Source organism: Diprion similis, chromosome 2, assembly GCF_021155765.1.
Source record: "Diprion similis isolate iyDipSimi1 chromosome 2, iyDipSimi1.1, whole genome shotgun sequence".
In the NCBI taxonomy this organism is placed as follows: Eukaryota; Metazoa; Arthropoda; class Insecta; order Hymenoptera; family Diprionidae; genus Diprion; species Diprion similis.
In genome coordinates, this window is record NC_060106.1 from 9,325,571 (window position 1) to 9,349,663 (window position 24,093).

General features: G+C 38.2%; 5 protein-coding genes across 8 annotated transcripts; 3 read left to right on the forward strand and 2 right to left on the reverse strand.

Annotated features, from left to right (window-relative positions):
• The first annotated feature begins 105 nt into the window (after window positions 1-105).
• LOC124412316 lies at window positions 106-4,318 on the forward strand. The gene is made up of 8 exons (XM_046892088.1): window positions 106-467; window positions 1,853-1,993; window positions 2,086-2,230; window positions 2,323-2,456; window positions 2,769-2,978; window positions 3,100-3,234; window positions 3,323-3,379; window positions 3,466-4,318. Exons 1-8 carry the CDS (start codon window positions 377-379, stop codon window positions 3,606-3,608), a joined length of 1,056 nt encoding a protein of 351 aa, XP_046748044.1. The 5' UTR covers window positions 106-376; the 3' UTR covers window positions 3,609-4,318.
• Window positions 3,928-12,776, reverse strand: LOC124412310 (maternal effect protein oskar-like). Its single transcript, XM_046892074.1, has 9 exons — window positions 12,592-12,776; window positions 11,630-11,966; window positions 10,078-10,280; window positions 9,746-9,983; window positions 8,840-8,988; window positions 6,575-6,680; window positions 6,350-6,480; window positions 5,526-5,812; window positions 3,928-5,365 (listed from the first exon to the last, which is right to left on the reverse strand). The coding sequence occupies exons 2-9, from the start codon at window positions 11,712-11,714 to the stop codon at window positions 5,272-5,274; spliced, it is 1,293 nt and encodes a 430-aa protein (XP_046748030.1). The 5' UTR covers window positions 11,715-11,966; window positions 12,592-12,776; the 3' UTR covers window positions 3,928-5,271.
• LOC124412322 (glyceraldehyde-3-phosphate dehydrogenase-like) lies at window positions 12,224-14,552 on the forward strand. Its single transcript, XM_046892100.1, has 7 exons — window positions 12,224-12,341; window positions 12,414-12,537; window positions 12,608-12,723; window positions 12,804-13,061; window positions 13,757-13,917; window positions 14,089-14,283; window positions 14,373-14,552. Exons 1-7 carry the CDS (start codon window positions 12,264-12,266, stop codon window positions 14,446-14,448), a joined length of 1,008 nt encoding a protein of 335 aa, XP_046748056.1. The 5' UTR covers window positions 12,224-12,263; the 3' UTR covers window positions 14,449-14,552.
• A 632-nt stretch (window positions 14,553-15,184) lies between these two features.
• On the forward strand, window positions 15,185-18,537 carry LOC124411677 (glyceraldehyde-3-phosphate dehydrogenase 2-like). The gene is made up of 5 exons (XM_046890952.1): window positions 15,185-15,309; window positions 16,606-16,705; window positions 16,791-17,030; window positions 17,143-17,397; window positions 17,587-18,537. Exons 2-5 carry the CDS (start codon window positions 16,628-16,630, stop codon window positions 18,016-18,018), a joined length of 1,005 nt encoding a protein of 334 aa, XP_046746908.1. The 5' UTR covers window positions 15,185-15,309; window positions 16,606-16,627; the 3' UTR covers window positions 18,019-18,537.
• A 129-nt stretch (window positions 18,538-18,666) lies between these two features.
• On the reverse strand, window positions 18,667-23,665 carry LOC124411642 (ralBP1-associated Eps domain-containing protein 2). 4 transcript variants are annotated; one of them, XM_046890897.1, is made up of 6 exons: window positions 23,312-23,665; window positions 21,732-22,696; window positions 21,412-21,626; window positions 20,678-20,742; window positions 20,398-20,593; window positions 18,667-20,123 (listed from the first exon to the last, which is right to left on the reverse strand). In XM_046890897.1, exons 1-6 carry the CDS (start codon window positions 23,462-23,464, stop codon window positions 19,942-19,944), a joined length of 1,776 nt encoding a protein of 591 aa, XP_046746853.1. In that variant the 5' UTR covers window positions 23,465-23,665; the 3' UTR covers window positions 18,667-19,941. The 4 variants fall into 4 exon arrangements, with proteins under 4 accessions (XP_046746853.1, XP_046746844.1, XP_046746861.1 ...); XM_046890888.1 differs by having other exon boundaries at window positions 21,412-22,696; XM_046890905.1 differs by having other exon boundaries at window positions 19,979-20,143; window positions 21,412-22,696.
• Between the last annotated feature and the right edge of the window lie 428 nt (window positions 23,666-24,093).

Genomic DNA, 24,093 nt, shown 5'->3' on the forward strand with positions numbered 1-24,093 from the left:
ATTGCGCAGGTATTGCACGTGAGGAAGTACGCGACATGTCCAGGCCATTCGTTCAGGTTCATAAACATCACTCATCAGGGTTAGAGACCGAACAATGCAACCGATCCAAGGCTGCGTTCGTTTTATATTTCATTAACGTCGAGTAGCCAAAATAGACCGGACTCCGATTCACGGAGATACGGGTATACGGCAAGGTTGGTCCTCATCTCGTCACGACGGAATAACCGAGGACGGGCTAACGGGGGGGCAGAGATTAAATACTCCCACGGAGCTGCCGAGCTCTCAGTATCTACATACGCCGTCTCCTTTGCAGATTACTGCAGTTCCGACTCGTCGACAACATCAAACTACAGGGCAATCCAATAAGAGCCGTGATATGCAGATACCACGTAAATTGTTCTCGCCAAATTTGGCAGTACTGGTGCTCATGTTGAGCGGTGGAATCGTTGCACTTCCGACCGAAGCAGGTAAGGTTTGAACCTCGCACGAAAACTCTTTACACATATCGATATCGTAGGTACTAATCCAACAGTGCCGGTCTTTCATGGAATAATACGAAAAGTTTGACAGCTTTTTTTCAAACAAAAGGGATCGGTTAATGAAACCGTCAAGATTACCGCAGATACGATTGTAGTTGAGATAATTGCGTAGGGTTCCGTAACTTTGTAATGCAATCGTGTGGCGAACTCGCAGCAGAAGTTTTCCCAAAGTTTTTCAGAAAAGAATAGTAATTTTTTCAACGAACATTCGATTCCGATCTGCTTAACGAATTCATTCTTTTGTACAAATATTTTTTAAAAGAAAAAAATAACACTTAATACCTTTTATAATTGTAATTTGACAACTAAATCGGATTTCAAAATACTTTCAACGGTTAATTTCACACCGTGCAGTTGCTGATACTTAAAAATTTGATATCTGTAATTTGACGTGGTATACGGAGAGAAGAGAAGGAACAGATTTTATCGAAAACTGCAGCAAAAGAGGGACAAATAAAAGTTTTTGGTAAAAAAAAAAAAAATTGTTATAAAAGTTGATTATATTTTTACTATAAATGTAGCACAGACTTTACTCTGCACACAACAGTCTTCACTGTTTCTAAAGTATAAAATCCTGCATTTTACGAAGTATATTTTATCAAAAAACTTGGTGTGTACCATTTTTATGCAGTTTTGAGTAAACTCTGCTCTTTTATTCTCTCTGTGTAGTCTATATCATGTGGCATGCTAAATAGTAGGATGCATGCCAATTTTTTCACGAAATTTTTTGATATTATCAATTTCACTGGCAACTGGCCTGCATCCTGGTAGAAATGGAAGATGTATAAACTATTTTTACAGTAAAAAATAGCCATACGTTCCTGATCGCACCAGGCAATGAATATGTTAAGAAGTTAATCACTGGTGTGAAGAATAACTTAATATGAAACCGATACGAGCACAACTGTATGACTCATGTATTATGCATTATATCCGAGATTATATCACGGCCACAAGAATCGAGTGAGAAAGATTGCGCAGCGTATGTCGCGAAAAGAAGCAAACACGCAGAAACGTTGATTGAAATCCGCAGGCGACCCGCATTAGGACAGCGTCAATCAGCTTTCTCGGTTTTACCTGCACACCGACAACGATCACGCTAACAATGTCAATGACAACTGCTCTTACGCCACGATTCATAATCCGCAAAAATTAGCATTTTAGAGTTCGTTTGAGGTGCTTCGCGCGGTCTCCTCAACCTCGGATTATCATAACTGTTTGTCTAACCGAAGAAAAGTATAAAATTGCAAAAGATTTCTTCGTACGCAAACAAGCGTTTGTATTTATATATTTACTCATCTTTCTGGTTGAAGGCGATAACGAAACAATTTCTGTAAACGCGACTTCGATGGAAGCTCCTTGTCCCGGAATACCGAGGAGCTATTACGATCAACTGGGCTGCACACCAGTGTTCAAAAAACCCGAGGACAGATGCCCCGTTCGTTATACATGCGGTAAGCGTCCCAGGATCAGTTCATTGTTTTGTTTATTTTTATTTTTTTCAAATTTCGAGGTTATTCATTCATTGACTTTTCGCGTTCCATAGATGATTTCGAGCAAAGCGATGTGGAGAAGTGCTTCTTCCGCGGGAAATCCGTGGCACCTGGTACCAGCATCGATACCGGAAACCCCTGCGACATTGCCTGCTCTTGTCACCTGCAGGAACTTGCTCCTGAATACAATCTCACAAAGTTGGTAACACTTGTTGAACGACAGATTCTTTTCATAAGTCAGCTTGACTTGGTGAGGATTGATTCGCTAATCAAGGATCCTTCGATTTCAGAATGGCCGTCGTTAATTGCGCAATTGTCGATTGTCCGCTAGAGATGATGTCCAATTACGACGAAGACGGAAATCTAAGGCCATGCGTGCCGAAAAAAAGTCACGACGAATGCTGCGCCAGCGAAACTGTCTGCTGTTGGTAACATTTTGTATTAGCGTAGTCATTTTTCTGTGATTTTTAATCTAATTGCAAGATCTATGATCATGATTTTGATTAAAAAGTGGCAATGAATGGTGAAGTTTTTCACTCAGATCAAACGTAATTACTTGAAATCGGAGTGAAAAGTGCTCTACTTGCATGTATCATTTGATCACAGTAATTGGCATTAACGTTTCATTTTGAGCAACGAAAAAGTCAATGATTAGTCGTCGATATATATTGGAATTTAGGTATTTCATTCAAACACAAATCGAAAATCTCAAATTCTGTAAATTAACTGTATTCAGTCGCTGACGCCGAAGACGAGGTTGATGACAATACAGCAAAAGAATCCGTGGCAGAAGGGAAAGAGATTAATGTAGTAAATACGACGGCGAAAGTGCCGACGAAGTTGGCAAAATGCGTAACTGCCGACAACAGAACTTACGTGGAAGGCCAAGAATTTTATTTAGATGACCTGCCGTGTAAAGTCTGCATCTGTCAGCCCGGGTACACAGGTTCGTTCAACCGTTTATAAATCGCTTGCAAATTTTTTCGCAACTACTTTACAATTCGAACGCGATGACACTTTTTCGCAAGAATAATTGTCGACTATCCACTTGACTTTTTCGTTATCAGCCGGAGAGTCTGGAGAACCATGGTGCCAGGATGTTCGTTGCAGAACCGTCTTAGAACATACGAGGGATATTCGACAAGGATGTGTTCCTCTCTACTACGGCAACACAGGCTGCTGCCCCTTCGGTTTCCACTGCCGTAAGATTATATTCACTTTTTCATAGACATTGTGTGAACGACATTGATTATCAGTGTACTAACGATTTTTTAATCATCACCCATCCAGCGAATGAAAACGACACGGTGACATCGGATGTACTCGTGAAAATCGCGCTGAATCCAGGTATATTATTTTTTACACCTAAACACACGATTTAGAAATTGAATCAACAATCAGCTTGATAATCTGGATTTTTTTTCTCCTTACAGACGAGACTTGTAAATTTGGAGAGTTGAACCTGAGGGTTGGTGACCGAGTCACGCCCAGGGAATCGGAAAAATGTATAGAATGCAAGTGCCAGGTTCCGCCCTACGTGACATGCCTTCGGAAAACGTACGAAGAGTGCAGCTAGACTGGAAATATTTAAAAATATCAATTAACGTCCGAGGCTGACCAGCCAAATTAATCTGGCTAGTATGGAAAATGAGAAAATCTAATCTACGAACCACCGGTACATAGAAAAGGAACAAGTATTACCATTGGAGGATAGCCAAAGAAATATTTCAGCCATCATTATTTTATCTGACGTCTTTCGTCATTTTTGCCTTTGGTACAAAAAAAAAAAAAAAAAAAAATTGTGCAAAATAAGAATGATTTTTGATATGTAAGTGTTTTTACGTGTACAGTGTAAACTCATTTATAATATGACATACAAACGAGGACATTCATGGTATTTGAGAATCTGTTACGAATGATTGTAATCCGTTGTGCATTAGGCGAATGAGAAAATATAAGAAATTAAGTAAAAGAAAAATAAAAGTGTTATTGATTAATTTACACCGACTGCTTTAATAGCGATACTTACAAGCTATTTACACGAATGGATTTACAGATTCATATTAGACATAGTATACCTACGTGCTATAATTTCTTAATTTCACGACCGCTGTATACAACCAATCGTTGGGTATGTAATCGTATTTTATATAATAGATTGATGCACAGCACCAACTAATCGCATCTATATCGATGCCGCGTACGCTGCAGAAATACTTATTTTATGTAGATGATAAATGATCAGATATCAATATTTGGATAAATAGCGTAAATAAATATTACACACTAACGCATATTTTTCAATTAAAATTAAAATTATTCTCGTTAATAAATTTGACTTCCCGTCTATCACAGCCGCAATGTTTCTTTGATTTTGCAGAATAAAAAATGAGTAAAAAATTTATGAGCATGTTTTGTTTTGTGCTGCGAAATGTCGGAAGTTACAGGCAAGCAAAGTTTTCTTTTCATAATCATAACGTTATTCCGAAATGGTTACGTCAGTTTTTTCACTGTTACACCCATGATTTATTGTGAGCTACTGATTTTCAAAGTTGGGTTCGGTTTACTATGAATTCACTATGAATGTTAGTAATGTCACAGTTAACATTACCATGTAGATGGAATATTTACCACAAAACCGTGCTGCCTTCCACATGGAGATACATACATGATGCCTATGTACGGGGGAAAAACGTTTTCAATGAACTTGTATTATTTGGTACAGCTTATTGAAACTTCTGGATGAGAAAAGTATGAAACTGATTAGCAGCTTTCAACAAAGTTAATCAACTTCATAAACTTGATATCCGGGGACGAACTTGTGCGGACGATAAAAATAAATTTTTATAACTTTTGGCTTAGTACTATCAGAATGTACAAAGACAAAAGAAATGTAAAGCAAATTTTTAATTTCTCCCTCCATGCATATGGACACAGCAGCTCCTCAGGTGAGAGGTAATAAGATTTTGCGGCAAAAAATTTGATCTTCCTGTTGGAGTAAATACTCCTTTACAATAACAAGCTTTAATCAAACCACTTGAAAATAACAATGATCATGATATAAAGCGGTCGAAAACTTTCTCTCCCTGTGACTCGCCAACACGTGATGAATGTATAAATACTTCTATGAGTATAAAAATGGATATTAAAATGTCGAAACTTCACTAAAGTCCAAGACGTCGGATGTAGAAACGACTCTGCAGCCCGGAAAGCCACACGTAGTATAAAGGCACATGAACTCACTGCTTCTCAAGCATTGAGATCGCCAGGCGGCGTCCTTTTGTATTCCATAAAACATGAGGATACCGACATCCGGATACCATTCTCGCGTCTCTGTGTTAGAGGAAAAAGCAGAAGAAAATGAAAATAAAAACTGAAATATTAGTTACAGAAAAAAAAAATCAAACTATAATCCATAAACGCAGCTTGCAGAAAGTATATAAAAAGTATAAAAAGCATGAAAATAGAAAAAGACAATACTGCCGACACTAACATTTGAAAGTAGTCGTAAAGGGTGCGGTAATTTCCGTCGGTAAATTTGGAGAAGACATCGATCACGTTATAATGACGAATGTACGAGTCATCGGGACTGTAATGGCTGTGCAATTTGATCCAGTTGTTGAATGAGTAGAGCACGGATAACTTGCTCAGGTTACATCTTACGGAATAATTGGCCAATGGTGGAATAGTGCAGAGCGTAACCTCAGTCAAATTAAACCTGTCCCTGCACAGATCTAATAGTCTCTTCATATTCAGAACCATTATTTCTAGGCTGTGGCCCTGCGTAATTTTTCGATAATTCAGTCATGTATGTATGATATAATTCTGAAAAATGTCTTTTTTTAGGTCACGATAATAATAATGTCACAGATTTTAACAAAAAAAAGTCTGTCAGAGATTCGAATCTACGAGTCGTGCATTCAACAACATATTTAAAGAAAAAGGGAAAAGAACGGGGACGTGTTCAACGCTTCGGAGATTTTACTATACGATATAACGACCCTATTGCCCACGTAATTTCTACCCCGTAATAAAACCTAATAAACATTAGCAGAAAGAATTACTACGAATTACGACCCAGCCTACCGGTAGTCGACGCCCCATTGTACAGATATATATTCAATATAATAATCTTTTCTGTAAGATATTTGTGTGGGCCATCCTCTCTGGAAAAAATCCATTGTTTTTTATCTAACACAATAAAAGGGGGAGAAGATTTCTCGCGTTTAATTTATGAACGGTCTCTGCGATGAACAGAAGAAGGTACAAACTGCACGTGTGTTACTGCGAAAAATAAATAAATAGAAAATGGCATACTCGGAATACGTCCACAGCACCGAGCATAATCGTAATCTTGCTGGATAAGAACTGCGTTTTCTCGAGTCTCCGACGACAGTCGTTGATGGTTTGACCGGAAATACATAATCCGCACTCAATCCCGCCTCCGACTGTTAACAGATCGATGCCAAATACAATTGCAATTCTAAACGGTACAATTTTCATTGTTATATCATTTCATTATCGGTCTCGAATGGCGATTACCTTCTGGCTTCCATGGTGGTGCTCCGAAATTTTTTATTGCCAGTTGTAGAAAAAAATCGTCACCAATCAATTGTTGACCATGAATAAGCGGTTCTAATAGAATTTCCTATGAAAATATCGGAGACACAACGTTAAAGGATATATGGTGAAAAAAAAAAACGTTTCATTACGTAACAAAAAAAATTAAACGATCCCTGAGTACAATCAGGCGACCGATGTGATCGGATTAATATTTATTCGCAAGAGCTCCGATAAGCGTCAAGTTTTTCAGGCAACTGAAATATAAGCAATGGTAATAACCATATCAAAAACTGTAGAATTTGAAAAGTAATGCAATATTTTAGAAACTCACCTTTGTCCAAAGTAACGGACCTCAATCCAAAGAGAATAGCAATTGAAAATTAGGCACGCTATTCAACCGGAAGATCAATTCAATCACAAAACCCATTGACAAGTCACGATTCTTACTTATTGTTATTTATTGTTAATCACCGGTACACCAACAATCAATAACATCTCTATTACATGATGTACTGACGCGTGGTTTATATATGGAAAATAAAGTACGTAGTATTATATAAAACATTGTAAACAGAATGATATACATAAAATCTCTATTTGTAGATTTTACAAAAGAATAGAAATCCCTTAAGATACCAGTTTCTGGGATAACACGAGCTTTCCACAAATAAGCATATGATTGAAATCGACTACACCTGCAAATATTCTTAGTAATACAGATATAGAAGTGAACTGATCTGCTCCAGTGCAGACAGATAACGATGCTTAGAAATTCAAAAACTAAAAGTAAAAACGTTCCGTGTTTCATCATGACCACGGCCATCGCGTATGATTGTTGTTCATCGTTTCTGATTCATGACTATCCTGTATATTCTTTACACTAATTCAAATTAGTTTGATATGAGCTGTCGAACATTTGACGATGCTAGACGCTCTGTGATGTGATGTGATGTTACAGTGTTTTTCAAATTTCAAAATTTACAATTTGCATTTTGTTTTACGCAGCACTGCATAATTGACCATGGAAACTTCATATTTGCGGAACATATTAAAAGTAGTGTTACGAAGAGTAACGCAACTAATAGTTCAACAACCATAGTATGGAAATTGTTATTATAAATTGGAAGAAATCAATTAACACCAGACAAGGCATAATTCATTAATATTCGCTGTGTTATTTTACTGTAACGAAGCACTTGCAACGATTTCCCGAGATGCTATCAACTCTTTGATTTACGAGAAAGCTTACAAATTCAAAGTTACGATTTTTCAAAGACTGTGTGATTTGCCACTGAAGTGTGCCCAGCATCGTAACAGCTCGTTAAACTAACTTGAATTAAAAAATTGATAAAAATTTGCATACTACATTTCTGATCAAAGCTTTCGAATTTCTAAGAATCACTTTTCCAAGATTTTTACCCAAATTTACTTATTTCACCGGCATATAGTGCATCAAGCGTTGTACGTCAAATTAATGCTTCTTGCATAGCATCGTCCGAATATTGAATTATCAAAAACAAATAAAAATACACAATATAACAAAATCAGTCATATCACCGAATATTCCTATGACACTTAAAATAATTAAAGATTATCAACCAAATTTCTATAAAAAATATGTAACTTAGTGATATAACTATTTGCAAGGAATAGAAGAACCGTTAAAAAGGTAGGAAAGAAATTCTATTCTAGTACATGAAGGAATTCTGAGGATACGTATCTCTCCACCAAGGATACGCGGGATAATTATACCACGGATTGAAGCACGACCCTGGGACATTGGTGGACCCGAATTGCGGTCCCGCCGACCACCAGTACCCACTCTGATTATCTAGCAGGAACGACGACTGATACTGACACGAATCCCAGCCCCACCACCCATTGTTAGCATTGTTAATAGATCCAGCCATACCTGAACAAACAACAAGGTGTTTCGAAATTAAGCGCGACTTCACGTCTGTTCGAATAATCCCGTGTTCAAAATAAAAAACGCCGAAAGATATTTCCTCTATTCCCTTTTCTCCTATACGAAAAACAAATTTCACGGTGAAAATGTGCTAAATAAACAATTTGCATTGTCAATTCAAATTCCGAGTTTCAGGGACGAGAGAAATTTATCGGTCGACTTTTTTTTTGCTCGTTACCGTACTTACCGCCGCGTTGATTAGCATAAGGCGTGTTACACGGTTGAAACTCCGATTGACTCGGTCGATTCTGGATTTCCCTGACAGGATGTTTACCCACCTCTGGTTCTTTCTTGTCGGCGACGCGAATGTTGAACTGCCAGTTTCGGTAGCCCTCTGCGTATCTTTTTTCATCTTCCGAGTTGAAGTTATACATGTTTCCATCCGTGCTACTTAATGACGCCGGGGTTTTTGTGCTCCAAGAATAATCTAACCGTAAGTATTTATTATTTGTGGTATATTTAAATACTGATAAAAATTGTCTGGCAGAAATTGGCTCGTTTACATGCGCGGAAGGATCCTTCAATAATACACGACAAAATAGCTCACAATCAACTGGTTTGATAGTCACCCGACGGACTAGCAGAAGTACAGAAACGGCATGGATTCTGCGAAGTTGCAATAGTAAAATCGTACAATTTATGCCATTCCTTTATTTCTGCGTCAAATGAAAATGTTTTCAAGTGTTTTTGTCCAGAATTGCGTAAGGAATGGGGCTGTTAGGCCCGTTTTCGCGGTCAAGATACGCTGATTTTGATATTCGACCATGTTGACGTTAGTAACGTTATCGTAACGATTCATGCTGGGGAAAATTGTTAATTCGTGATTTTGGAATTCTTCGAAATTCGTTAAACCGTAGTAGAATAAAACACTCGTATTTTGAAATCTTAGTTTTTTCATCGTCATTGTAAAAATAAAGAAATAGTGATTTTTACGATAACGTTACTAACTTCAATCTCATGATTTTTTGAAGATAAATACGTCAACGTCGAAGTCGACCAGGACACCCCCTCAAGCCGATTGTAAATTCTCCAATGTTTATTCATGCAAAAGGTACAGAATCGGCGATCGCAGTATCGCTGCCATGTATTCAGAATTAACCAATATTCATGTACCTATACGCGTATAATGAAGGAATAACGTAATAACACGAAAACATATACATGTTTGATTGTATAGAGCATACCGTTGAAGGTGTGGTACTTTGGGCTAGTGCTACAATTTTGGATTCCTGGACGTCCTGCGTTATATTTATTAAATCGATCCATGTCTCTACGTTCGTTATTTTTTTGTGCCCAGTTGTTTTTTTTTGATTGAGTGGAGGAAGTGTACCATTTTGACTTAGTATACGCCATCTTTGTATTTCTGGTAAACCTTTCCGCCCGGGGAGTAGTTGGTACAGCTTTTTTCGATCTTCGATATCTCTAAAATACAACGGAGGAGAATTTGTCAACCTTATAAAATGAACGGACACCGAGTCACAGGGTAACCGTCAGTAGAAGAAAATATCATAACTACCTTTCTTTGGTGAGATGGATTTTTCTGCTTTCTCACAAGACTGTCGATATGGGCAACTTTTGGATCAGACACGAAAAGCACCGAGTCACCGAAATGATTAGTTCTTACGTCAACGAATTGGATGCTTCTAACAAAACTGTGAAGGCTTGTGTACCCCAGTTGGGCATAGGGTATACTTTCGCCTACTAAGTCTCTGTAATCACCTACAAATCAACGCGTCGTGAGGTTTTCGGGTGTAAACACAAACACAAAGACGTAGAAAGTTTTTCTTCCACTAAATCGCTAACTCGGAACGTATGTCTAGATCACAATCGAACGTAAACATAAATGGCAGCAAAAACTTAGCGTATTAACACCATCCTCACCACTTTTATTAATATTAATTGTACAATAATAATTGACGCGAGTATCAGATTTTCCTTGAAGAAACTATAAATATGATTGTTTTTGCAGAGTGATAAGAGTAATTCTCGGACACTTTTATAACCTAGCTCATGATAAATCAGCAGTTGCAGTAATGAACATAAATAATTTAGTAGTTATGCTTTTTATTTATTTGAGAAATTTTCCGCTCACAATCACTTACCGACTAAAGATTTCGTCATATATACATGAGTAAAGAGCAACATGCAATACCAATCAAAACTATCCGAAAACTTCTTGAATTAATGCGAAAATAAGTTCAAAAAATGTATTCCTACAATAAGTGGTAATTCAATAATAGAAATACATTTCTTGATCTTATTGTGATACGAAACAAAACATTGTTTCAGATATTTGTAGTCGACAATGTATGCAGAATTTTATTTACTGCAGTATTTTCATATCAGTACTGCGTAGGCCTTGATAAAAATCATTCAAAATCGATTACATTCAACGCGGTCAGTCGAGATTGTAAGTATAAAACACGAAATTGTACCCCTTATATTGCTAGACTCGTAAACAAGTTTGTATTATTACAAGTTGGTAGACAACCGTGGTTGTGGGGATAAAATTTCTGAGAATAGTAGTATTGGGATCTGATCACTTTGGTCATAATATCTGATCTATTTTAGTATGCGACTCAATAAATTATTAAAGCGGGATATTCGTTCAAATAAAATAAAAAGGTAAATAATTTTTTTTGAAAGTACTATTGAAGTTAAACAAATGAGCACTGATTGGTAATAAACTGAGGAACTTTTCGTTGCCCACAATAGTTAGCCATGTTCTCTTAACCCCTCTTAGCCCCTCCATATCAGCTTCCAATGCATATGAAGCAAATTAATATAACCAACCCAAACAAAAGAAAATTGCGTATCCCGAAAGACGAGCTAAATTTGGTTTAGCGAAAAAATGTCTAAATCGACCGGATGGTCCAGTTGATAAACAATCGTACGATCTCAGTGCATTCGAATAGTAACCTAACTGCAAAACAAAGACACATAAAGGACACGTCTTTCTGTGACTCGAGTACAACGCAGTCGGTGTATATCGCCTTCCGGATGAAACTTGACAGGGAAAAGCCACAAAATGCGAAGCTTAATATGCGTGAATTAAAAATGAAACTTACCCTCGATTTCACGAAAAGGTACGCCGCCCTTGCGTGAGACAATACAAGATTTGATCATTTTTTCTACCGCCTCCTGCGACGTCATGACGTTAGCGTTGCGAGTGCTCACACGTGTTGCTGGGAACTCTTCTTTCCTCGCTGCCTCCACTTTGAACGAACGTTTATCACTCAAACACGAGAAAAAAAAGATTCTCAGCCGACTCACTTATTGTCTGTTTGCCGAACCGCACGGACGTGAATCTGTTTAGAAATTTATTATCTTTGCCGGAACAGCTTCTTGTCGGCAGAACAGTCGAACGCCGATCTTCACGTGTCTACCAACTGCGAAGACGCGAAACTGAAGGGAAAGAGGGGCGATTGGTCGCGTGGTTCGCCCAGGAGTAAATGGACGCATTTCATTGGCCGATTCAGTGGCGCGAAGGTAGTCAATCATTGTGCCAATTTCGTTCGAATCTGGAACGCACTTGACGGAATATCTGTAATATCGAGGTTTCGATGGCATATATTTGCTTTGTTTTAGTCGGTTTTACGCGTTAATCGTAAGCAGGTTCAGGTTATTTATTCAAACGTCAGACCTGTCACCTGCGATGAAAAGTTAATAGTAACCCCGGCGTTGAATAGAATTAAGATAGACATGACTGCTGTGGGAATCAACGGATTCGGAAGAATTGGACGTATGTGTTTGAGAGCCTGTCTCGAAAAGAATTTACAAGTGAGATCTTCGATCGCGAAAAGATATGAATAGAGAAAAAATAAAAGTACTTTTTGTTTAACGCATCTCTAGGTGAGCCACATCAACGATCCTTACATTGCAGCAGATTACATGGTGTATTTATTCAAGTACGACTCTACCCACGGATCACTGTCGGATAAAATTTTTTGCGAAGATAACTCTCTGGTGATAAGAGGTAGGTGTCTTGTAAACAGAGAAGTGAAACGCAATCACTAGTTAATTCTCGTACCTTAATCGTAATGGAGAGCGGAAAATATCTACCTCGCAAGAAAAGGACCCCGCTAAAATTGGCTGGGACGAATTAGGGGTCAAATACGTGATAGAGGCTACCGGCGTCTTCACCACTCTCGAAAAAGCCAGCGTGAGTCGCACTTGACCATTAGTAACAACGTAAATACATGTCAAAACGCGGATTCGTCAATTGGTTTCGAATGAAATCAGCGGCACGTGGACGGGGGTGCCAAACGGGTCGTGATCACCGCGCCATCTATCGATGCTCCGATGCACGTTTATGGCGTGAATCACCGCTGCTACGACCCCACAGTCGGCAATGTCGTTTCCGCGGCGTCTTGTACTACCAACTGCGCGGCGCCAATCGTCAAAGTGATGAATGACAATTTTGAAATAATCGAAGCCATGATTACGAGCATTCACGCAATGACAGCTTCCCAGAAAACTTTGGATGGACCTACTGGAAAGGTGAAATCAGTCATTACTTTATACAAATTTCATTTCTTCGTTTATCGCAATTGAACATCATCCCACGAACGACAATCGATATACTTCGAAATCATTATGTCTCTTCGGTCCCCGGTTGTATTCTACATTTAAATACATAGTCAGTCTGCTCATTTATAGGATCAATGAACGTTTTTTAGAAATTTGATTCACCTGAGTATCGCGTAATACGTTGCTAGTAATGCTCGGATTAAAAGCACAGTAAATTAGGCATGTCACCCGGCAAGATGAGGGCGACTCATTTTTTATTTGCCTTGTTACTTAGGTGACTGATAAACTATTGTTCAACACGTGGAGAATTCCCGTTTCTCTGATTTCCCTTTCCTGATGTAATACATGCTCAAATAATTTCACATTTTCTACGCACTCACGGTAGTCAATTGGAGCAATCTATCACAGTAACTATATTGGTCTCATATATCAATGACAGGAGTATTGTTAGATAATATTTTATCATTTCTGGTAAATAACCTCAGATATTACCTAGTTTTTACCTTTTCTCAAAGTTATGCAAGACATATGTTATATTACAACTATTATTACTACTCGGATGTGTAACTTTTAGTGGGTACATAAATTAGACATGTCAGGCGCGGATTTGGGCATGAGGATAAAAGTAGTGGAATTTTTAATTGCCTTGATAAAAATTTTTTAAGCTTTGGAGAGATGGCCGGGGATGTTGTCAGAACATCATTCCCACGTCTACCGGCGCTGCGAAATCCTTGGCCAAGGTCATTCCGGAACTTAAGGACAAAATATCCGCAATCGCTTTCCGCGTACCTGTTCCTAATGTCTCCGTATGTGACATTACTTTTCGGTAAGAACTTCACGAGTTCAATGAACTCTTCATTGTTCCTATTGCAACTTTGTCGTATCAAGTTATTATCGCATGAAAACAAATCTGGCTTTTGATGTTCGGATAAAAATCAAAATTACTTCCATCGGTGCTCATCCTCACATGTTTTTTCGATTCTCGACAAATTTCAAGGGTTTCGAAGCCGACGACTTACGACGAGGTCAAACGAGCCATGAAGCACGCGTCTGAAGGTGAATTCAAGGGTATAATGGCATACACTGAGGACGATTGCGTCTCTTCAGACTTCAATCACACGACGTACTCGTGTACGTTTGATGCCAAGGCGGGTATCCCGCAAACGAGTACCTTCATAAAGGTGGTCGCATGGTAATTCATTCTTACATACAGCAAAAACTCTAATCCGTTTTACGGGGTATCGTCGACAAATAATCGTTCTTTGATTTTTCTCATTCAAGGTACGATAACGAATACGGTTATGCCCATCGTGTGGTCGATATGATCGCTTTCATGCAGGATACCGACCAGGGATAACGATGCTATAATGCTGACAAGGAGACGTGCGATTGGTTACTTTTTATTTAGCAACAATATTCAATCCAATGTATGCCACATTAGCAGTGTAATATCATTGTTTGTCTCATTCATTTTTCCCACTCAAATTCTCTTACAGTTCATATTTTCATAATTGAAAAAATAAAAAACTCGATACGCGAAACAAGCACTTGACCAAATAATTCCTGCGGTCACAAAGTTTCCTGAAATGCTGTACATATTTGGAGTTCCTTATACACTTCGATCGTGATTCATAGCATGGTTCTGCTGAAATTTCGAACAAACGTTACATCTCTAATACGAAATGGAAAAATCTTCAGATGAAAGTCACATGAAACTTCCGTGAAATGAAATTAAATCACCACTGGAGCGCCTGGAACCTGATACTCCTTATACCCCAAAATATCACGAATTACCTACACCTATAATGGATTGCACAATTTACGTCAGAGTTGCGATTCTTTGCCGCATACACTTGTTTTTTTTCCCCCCACTTTATGAATCGGTACGATACAACAATACAATAGATAATGCAGTCGAGCTTGTTGCTGATTGTTCTTGGACGCTCTAGTATTTTTGAAATCTATAAAAAAAGAAATGTAATCGCCAAGGTCGTAGATTCGTTGCAATCCGGAGTCGCTGTTCGGCGGCGTGCGCGTGCTCCGAGTCGCGCAGGACACGTCGATAGACCCGCGAGCACCACGTGACACGCCCGACGTCTCCCACCAGGCAGAATCCCACCCAGTTACCACGAATGCCACGACGTTTATAATACCCGACCGGTGCCCTTCAAACGACACTGTCCCTGTGGTAGCTGCTGTGAGTGCATCTGTCCGTTACGTAAGTTGAGAATACACGACGAGTTACATTAGGGATAACATCCCGCCCTATTCCCGTCATTGAAACTCCATTACAAAAAGCCGTATCCTGACTATTCAACGCGAATATTACATCGGTAACGGTTGACTTTATCGCACGCAGTCGCCGGGAGACATTTTTGCGTTCGCCGGTCACGTAATCGCTGTATTCTAACAACCTTCTGCTGACTTTTCACATTCAAATACTCTGTATTCTAACGGCAATTGAAATCGAATGCACCGGTTCTCGTGAACATTTCATCATCTGATGCATATCTCACTTGCAAAGAATATATTAATTGTTTTCGATATTGAAACGCCATCGCATTTGCTTTGTATACCGTCATTTCGGATTCTCTACGGCCGTGCATATGTACAGTCCAATTAGCTCTTCGATTAGATAGGTACACCTAAGCAATGTATGTATTTGGTTGGTTGATGCCGTGTATATATATATACACACATGTGTGCGTACGTATATATATATGTACTCTGGTGACTGAGAGTCCCACCTAACATCTCTTGGTTTAACTGCTCGAGCCGGTTGAATGAAAATATATTATTTCTGACTTGTTTTGCAAATACGATGTAACATAATCTCGTGAAAATGAATCTGTGAGCTGCCAAACGTCAATGTCACTACAAACACACCGACCTACTGTTGACTCGTGTTGAAAATCAGATTTGCCCTTGACGTGACCTCTGACTGATGGACCTATAGAGAAGGTTATCCGATATTTACAGGATAGTTGTTGAGTATCTGTCACCTTCATCTGGGAAAGTAACGGATTTTTTTTCAATTTTGAAAATAATTTCAACGCTCAACCACAAAGACGTAGTCAGTGTAAAAAAATTATGCATTGGAATGTCAATTCATACAACTTTGAAAAACCAGGAATATTTATTTAACTATTCCGATAAAGTATTCACCTCAATTAAACTTGTTATTGAATAGTTTCATGTCTTTTATGATTTGCACACAAGTTAATATCACAGCAGAATCCAAATAATTTACCCAACACATGGGTAGTGCACCTTATACCAATAATTGAAAATTTTCGTAACATTAAAGTCATTAAAAATCGGGAAACTTTGATATGACAAAACTCTGGCAGTCAGCAAATTTTAATATTCCAAGTTTTCGAAAACCCTGAGTAATGGAAAATTGAAATATTATTCCAACCAATTATTTCATCATACTTCGATAGGGTTAATTTTTTTCAAATTCTGTTGTCGTGATATCGGTTCACATCCATAATAATTACTCATTAACTTACAGCTAATACTACAAAAGCCTAAACATGAGCAAAATCGGAATCAATGGATTTGGCCGTATCGGCCGTCTGGTCCTGAGGGCATCCCTTGAGAACGGAGCTGAGGTTAGTACTTTGCATCATATAAGAAACTCATATCTTCTTTTTGTCACTTTTTGAGAATTTCTCCTATCGTTGATTTCTTCCTCAGGTTGTTGCTGTCAATGACCCGTTCATTGGACTTGATTACATGGTCTACATGTTCAAGTATGATTCCACTCACGGTCAATTCAAGGGAGAAGTCAAGGCTGAAGATGGTTTCCTTGTTGTAAACGGAAAGAAAATCTCAGTCTTCAGCGAGCGCGACCCCAAAGCTATTCCATGGAGTAAGGCTGGCGCAGAGTATGTCGTTGAATCGACCGGTGTCTTTACCACCATTGAGAAAGCTTCTGTGAGTAAATTAGCTAACTTAAAGTAGTAATCAAGTTATTTTCCAGAAATAGTCATTTTTGCCACTTGTAACGTCATGGAAGACACACTTATGTACTTACTTGTGTGCTTAGGCTCACTTGGCAGGAGGAGCCAAGAAGGTCATCATCTCTGCCCCATCTGCCGATGCACCCATGTTCGTCGTTGGTGTCAATTTGGATGCTTATGACCCAAGCTTCAAAGTTGTGTCCAACGCTTCGTGCACTACCAACTGTCTGGCTCCCTTGGCCAAGGTTGTTCATGACAATTTCGAAATTGTTGAAGGTTTGATGACCACTGTTCACGCTACTACTGCCACTCAGAAAACTGTTGACGGACCCTCTGGCAAGGTAGGATTACTTGACATTCAGTCATCAGTTAATAATTTATCATCTAAATGTTATTTTCACCTCTTTTGGATGACCTATTCCATAAAACCTTGGTGTTTTTATTTTCTTCATATTTTCCTTTTATCTGATAGCAACACATTTACCGCCAATATTTCTATCACGACTCCATTGACCGCTATTATTTTATAGTTGTGGCGTGATGGACGTGGTGCCGCACAAAACATCATCCCTGCTGCCACTGGTGCTGCTAAAGCTGTTGGCAAAGTCATTCCTGCATTGAACGGCAAGCTCACTGGCATGGCGTTCCGTGTACCTGTTGCCAACGTTTCCGTTGTAGACTTGACTGTCCGTCTTGCCAAGCCTGCTCCCTATGACGCTATCAAGGCTAAGGTCAAGGAGGCTGCTGCAGCGGGTGGACCTCTGTTCGGAATCCTTGGTTACACCGAAGACGATGTTGTCTCATCTGACTTCATCGGCGATAAGCGCTCAAGCATCTTTGATGCTAAGGCTGGAATTCCCTTGAACGATCAGTTCGTTAAACTCATTTCCTGGTATGACAACGAGTATGGATATTCAAGCCGTGTCATCGACCTCATCAAGTTCATGCAGTCCAAAGATTAAAAATCTTAATATTTAATTGCTTTCAACCACTAACTTTTGTCTTCTCAATGTACTCTGCAACTCGTCGTATAATTTATATTTATAACCAGAAATACCATTGCAGTTAGTGGATTTGTAACACTGTCAAACGATTGTGGAAAAGCATTTTATTGTGACAAGTCTTCTATGGTATCTGATTTTGATGTAGACGATGATATCCTAATGTTACAACTGCAGTCGTACATGGTGTACATCTTACTGGTTTTACGTGGGCATGTCAACGAGTTCAGTAACGATCAGTTTCCATGCTTTCTTTTTATTTTAGATCTAGTATTCATTAAAGATAGTTGTAATAATATCGATAGTATACTCAATGTTGTTACAGTATCCAAGAAATGTAAATTACCCGATTCAAAGTACTGCATTAGTGAATAATTTGACGAAATTTCATAACATCAGTATCGCTCTTATAATTATAATTAATAGCCTTATGTTCTTTTTCATTTAAAAACCAAAAATGAATAAAAATATGAAACTAGACACCTGATTTTTTTGTTATATATTATCATACCCCAATATCATATGTAGAACACAATTTCATGTTCGCAGGAGTAGGAAGCGAAAATGGTCACGGAGCAGAGTGGTGACATTCTGGGAATAAATTGTCTGTATTTTTTACACACTGTGTTTAATTTATACAATTACAAAAATGCATTTTCATGGCTAGTATCGACAAATATATCGGTTACTGTTTCTTGATATACATCATATGCTATTGAACTTTTTTTTCTAACTTTCACGAAACCATTGCTCTCGTATCTGTAATACGATAAGGAACCAGTAATTTAAACAATAAAAACAATGTCAACAAAAGATCACGCTATGGCACAAACTCTTATTCAATAACGATAATTCTTGGATACCGTGCTTGAAGAATTTTATGATACATAATGGAACAAGTGAACTTACTGACACTTGTAAACCAGAAATCCTTTTATATTATTGCATATAAAAACTTAATGAAACACAATTTAGTCTCTCTGGTTTTCTCTGTTAAAACTCTAATTTCGAAACGTCAGGTACCATTGTCAATTACTGTTAGGCGCTATAAACTATAATTTCACAAAGTCGAACTCGAAATTTAAATATGCTGGTCAAAAATGTGATCTTAAATGACTGTTTTAGCTGTGAAATATCGAAGATGCGGCTGCAATTAAATGAGCCTAATTTTTTTCTTCCTCGAAACTATACACAAAACACAAAGTATATCAATATGTACAATTTGATAAAATAAGATTGATCTTATGTGGTATGACTCTCAAGCATAACTTTAAATTAGTAGGACATTATTAACATAATACAGCAATAAAAAATAGAAATAGTACATACTAGACTAAATATGTCGTTTGGTTTAATTTTTAGACACCTTTTCTTTAAATATTACAGTTCCATAATTTTACACAGTCGATCATTACGATGCACGAATCAAGTGTCATCATCAGTATTTTGCAACCTAAATTAATTATTACAAATAAATCTCAGATTTTTGTTCAAGACTTTGATACATGATTAAATAATAACAAAGCTTTCTTTCATAATAAATCACATATAGTTTTATCATGACTTGACATACCGGATAATAAATTCAGCATAAATACAGAGACATCATGGCTATCCACATCTTTTCCAATAAACAACAATACACGGTTCACTGGGTGACTGATGTTCGAGATTACTAAAAAAATAATCCCTCCAATATTTGGTAAAATACAATTATTTCTTCATAAATATAGTAACAAAACAGAAATGATAATGAACTGTGTGGCGTGATACATTAAATACAGGCAGGATAGAAATAAAAATAAATCGCAACAGTAGGAGATAATGACGATTGGCTAGAATAATCAATGAATAAGAACACCTAGGGACAGAACGATGAAAAGATCAGGTCTGTAGCAGCTTTGCACGTAAATTAATTTTCTCTTGAAGAACAGCAGCTAATTCAACTGTCAACTCTTCGCAAACAAGTTTCAATTCTGCATTCTTTTCCCGTAGCTCTTGAAGTGTTAACCTTGTTTCTTCGCTCCCATCTTCCCTTGTTCCATCTGCTTCAACACCTTCTCGCTCTACGACAATCGACGCATTGCTAACGGACTGAATATTATGTACAGATCTCAAAAATAGAATAAATCATGCCACAAGTGACCATTTTATCACTGCAGACTCAACCAAGGAGTGAGAATCGATACTGGAAATTATTTGATTTATTAAAAATAAATATGCTCACGTCACCAAGTCAATTTAGATCTGTGTATTGACTTCATTTGTATATTTGTTCTCAACAAATGTTTCTACAAATATGGCGTAATACTGTTAAAATATTGAATAAAAAGTTCTTACTTGGACTTGGCTTTCGATAGATTTGAAATGCTCCACAGATTCCAGTAAATTTTTGTGCCTGACACTTGTCCTTGTTGTGATTACTATCACTCCTTGATGAAAAATGGGAGAAGTCAGCAACAAAGCCTTTTTTGTGATTGTCAGTTTTCTGGTTCTCAACCTCGCTTTTTTGTCCCACAAGTTTTTTTGGTGAAGTCTATTTTCAATAATTTGGATTAGAATTCAATAACGTTGTCAAATTCAAGTAAATATGCAGAAAATATTAAGTCTAAAAACTTACAATTCCAGGTGATACTCTCGGCGGTACAAGCGGTGGTGCTCCCAAAAAATTCTGTCCGTTTTTTCCTGAAACAATTTTAAATCACAAGGTGAGTCAATTTAAAGGGTTTATTCATCAAATAGTATTATCTATTTATAGTAATATGGTACTTTCAAGTGATAAACGCATATGTAAATAGAACAAGAATACTCCCAAAATTGTGACACATTTTGAAATCGTGTATGCATGTTATTATTAGACTACCACATATTTTATGCACTCAATATCAGCTTCATGACTGTAGAGATATCAGCAAACAATACGCTGTGGCCTCATTATATCATATGAACGAAGTGATAATCATAATTAGCTCATCTTACAACGGCTATTTCTGTCTGTCCATACTTGCGTATCCACTTGATCTCGAAAAATTTCGTATAAAATATTTGTAGTAACGTAGGTTTGAAAATTAGTTTGATGATTCTTTCATGAATTTATATAGGAATTCAGATATTCTCCAACTGTAGGTACGTATACCACAAATAGTAAGGCTATATAGGCAAATGCCCTCTCTTTCTAGTGCAGAAAAAAGTCATGACAAAGAATTTTCCACTCAAGTTGTGTAACAAAGCCATTCCCTTATCTTGGTTCGAAGTAGCTGCACTTATTTTAAACCTAATAATGTTGTTAATTAGCTTCACCTCAGGGAAAAATAGTTATAAAACTCTGGATCGGAATTGAAACAATTTACATACCTAATTTGTTGAGATCCAGACTAGAACTTCTAGCGTGTGTTCTATACGGTCTTGGTGGAGGTGGAGGAGGTGGTTCTTTTTTAGGAGTGCTTATGATGGTTTCTTCAGGAGCTGAAATAGGTTTTTTAGCTTGAGGCCTTTGGACAAGCGTAATGGATGAAGCTTGGTTTTCGTCATCACCTAGCGTGCTTCCATTACTATTGCTGCTCCCTCCACCGGATGCGAGAATAGAAGCTTCGGGTGTAAGTCGCAAAGGAACAGGATGTAAAATTTGAGGATCTCTTTCAACTGCAATCTTTTGAAAATCAAAATTAACTAACTTTGGATCTGGACTAGCAAGAGAACCACTGGTCCCAGTGGGAGAGTCGACAAATTTCGTCCATGCCTTGCTTATTTCTTTTGTATTATTTGGTGGACTGGGCTGGGGTGGTTTTGGAACAGCTGGTACTGGAGCTGGAGCTACAACTTGAACTGGGAGTGGAAGCGGAGCAGGAACTGGAGCTGGAACTGGGGCTGAGGCTGGCATGGGAGGTGCGAGAGAAGGAGGTAACACATCTGGTAAAGGAACATGATGTCTTCGTAACACAACCAGATGCATAGCTGCATAAAATTCTTGAAGACTCAAAGCTCCATCTCTAGTGACGTCAGCTAGTTGCCAAATGCGTCTCAACTCAGCTACTGGCAATTTCGATTTCTCGAAAAAAGTACGAGCTACAGATCCGGCTACTAAGCCCTCAGGGTCTGGCTGCAGTTGGGCAAATTGCGCACTATAGTATTCTCGCTGCTCCTTATTGATGATCCAAACTCTTTTAGGGGGAAAACTCGATCCATCGCCATCGCCATCTCCATCGTCGCTACTGTGTCGTTCGGAACTTTCTTCTTCAGTTCCGAGTAGCTGTCTTTGTTCTTCTGAAACAAGGAGGCCTTGCCATCCGCTTCCAGAAGAATCAAGTATAGTTTCACCTCCCATAGCTAATTCACCACGCTCTTGGATCACGCTATTCGTTGGGGTAGGTGAATCTGTACTGCACCCTTGTTCCCTCGGAGACTCAGCCTCGCTCTCACTCTCACTAGTACTAGAAAGTACGTCTTCATTTTTACCGGCAGCTAAGACTGCTCCGTAGGGCCAATAGAATGAAGGTAGGTCTAATTTTAAAGAATTTGATAGCAAGTCAGGTGTGATTTCCAGTCCGTGTTGATAAGCTGCTATCAGTTTCAGAATCGAATAGAATTGCTTTCTATTTACATGATTGGTACCTCGTGTTGCTCCACATATTTCCATGACCTATCATCAATGGAATTAATTTTATAAGTAAGAATCTTATCAGGGTACTAATATCGGTAGTTACACATACAATGTTTGGGTCAAACATCAACCCTATTTCAAAAATATTTATTATTAGAGGCTAAAAAAACTTTGCAGTTGAAAATTACATATCGTATACTTTAAAAATCAATTCCGGGAACAGTATTTGGTAATTCCAAACATTCTAGCACAGTTTCACAATTCCTAGTAGAGTTTTTAGATGAGTGACAAAAATAAATTTATATGTAACAGTTCTTAAAATAAATTCAAACTCTAGTGAATGTAATTATCTCTATGAAAGTAGCATAGAATTGAAGTATGCAGTTTCAATTGGGAACATTGCGAGATTAACTATATGCTCAGTTTTGTTGAATTACATGTTGAACAGCAGCGAAAGGTATACGCCCCCTTGGACGATATGTGATTGCGTATAAACACTTGCTCTGATTGAGCTGGGAAGGAACTCAAAAAGAAACATCCTAATCACGATTCATTGACCGGAATAACATTAGTCCGAATTACTGAGAATTGATAGTGCACAGTAACGGTTCCAAATTGGGAATATGACAATTAAATGGATGCTAAATTTTATACCTTTTTGGCAATGCGGCGCGGTATGTGAGTGGTGCGTACAAGTTGAGCGACTTTGGCGATTGGGACTTCATCAACGTCAGGGTCTTTGCGAAAACAGTTGAAAGTCTCTCCATAAAGCTCGTGTTCCGCTTCGGTCAGCTGTGTATCCTCCATCTTGTCAAATTGAAGTTGGTTTAGTTATCCGCGGAATATTAATCCACATAAACATGATACGGTTACGATGACATTATTCTAATACGGTATATTCGAGCAAGGTAAATGATATTGATCAGTGCATTTTAGAATTTACTAGCTACACCCCACGTAAGCGGGCATACGAGCACGTTCGCCATATTCGTCAGTTTGACGTACGCTCGAACATTGACTAACTGGATCAAGGATAGTCCTCCATTGTTGAATACGCGCACGCGTGAATTTTTCCTCAGTTTCTTCTTTACCGGCATTACAATACATCTCACTTTTTAGCTCAAGCAACGGCACTGCTGTTCGTCAATGAAAGTCTAACGTGTAATACCTTTGATTGGAGAGCATAGTTATTTTTATCGCTCGGTGAAAAAGGGAATTATGTCAGTGTCTATTGTTGTCGTGCCGTAACAATACGCTAATGTCTCATTTGTAATTATACGTAACTACTGCGATAGTAGCGCCTGTGCGTATGTACGAGGTTGTCTTTTTAATTTCTCTGCATCCGAATTCAAAAGCAGTTGATGTTCTACGATCATAAATCATGCAAAATGCACCATCGAGAACGTTGAATATCGAATCCATAGGTTGACTTGGCG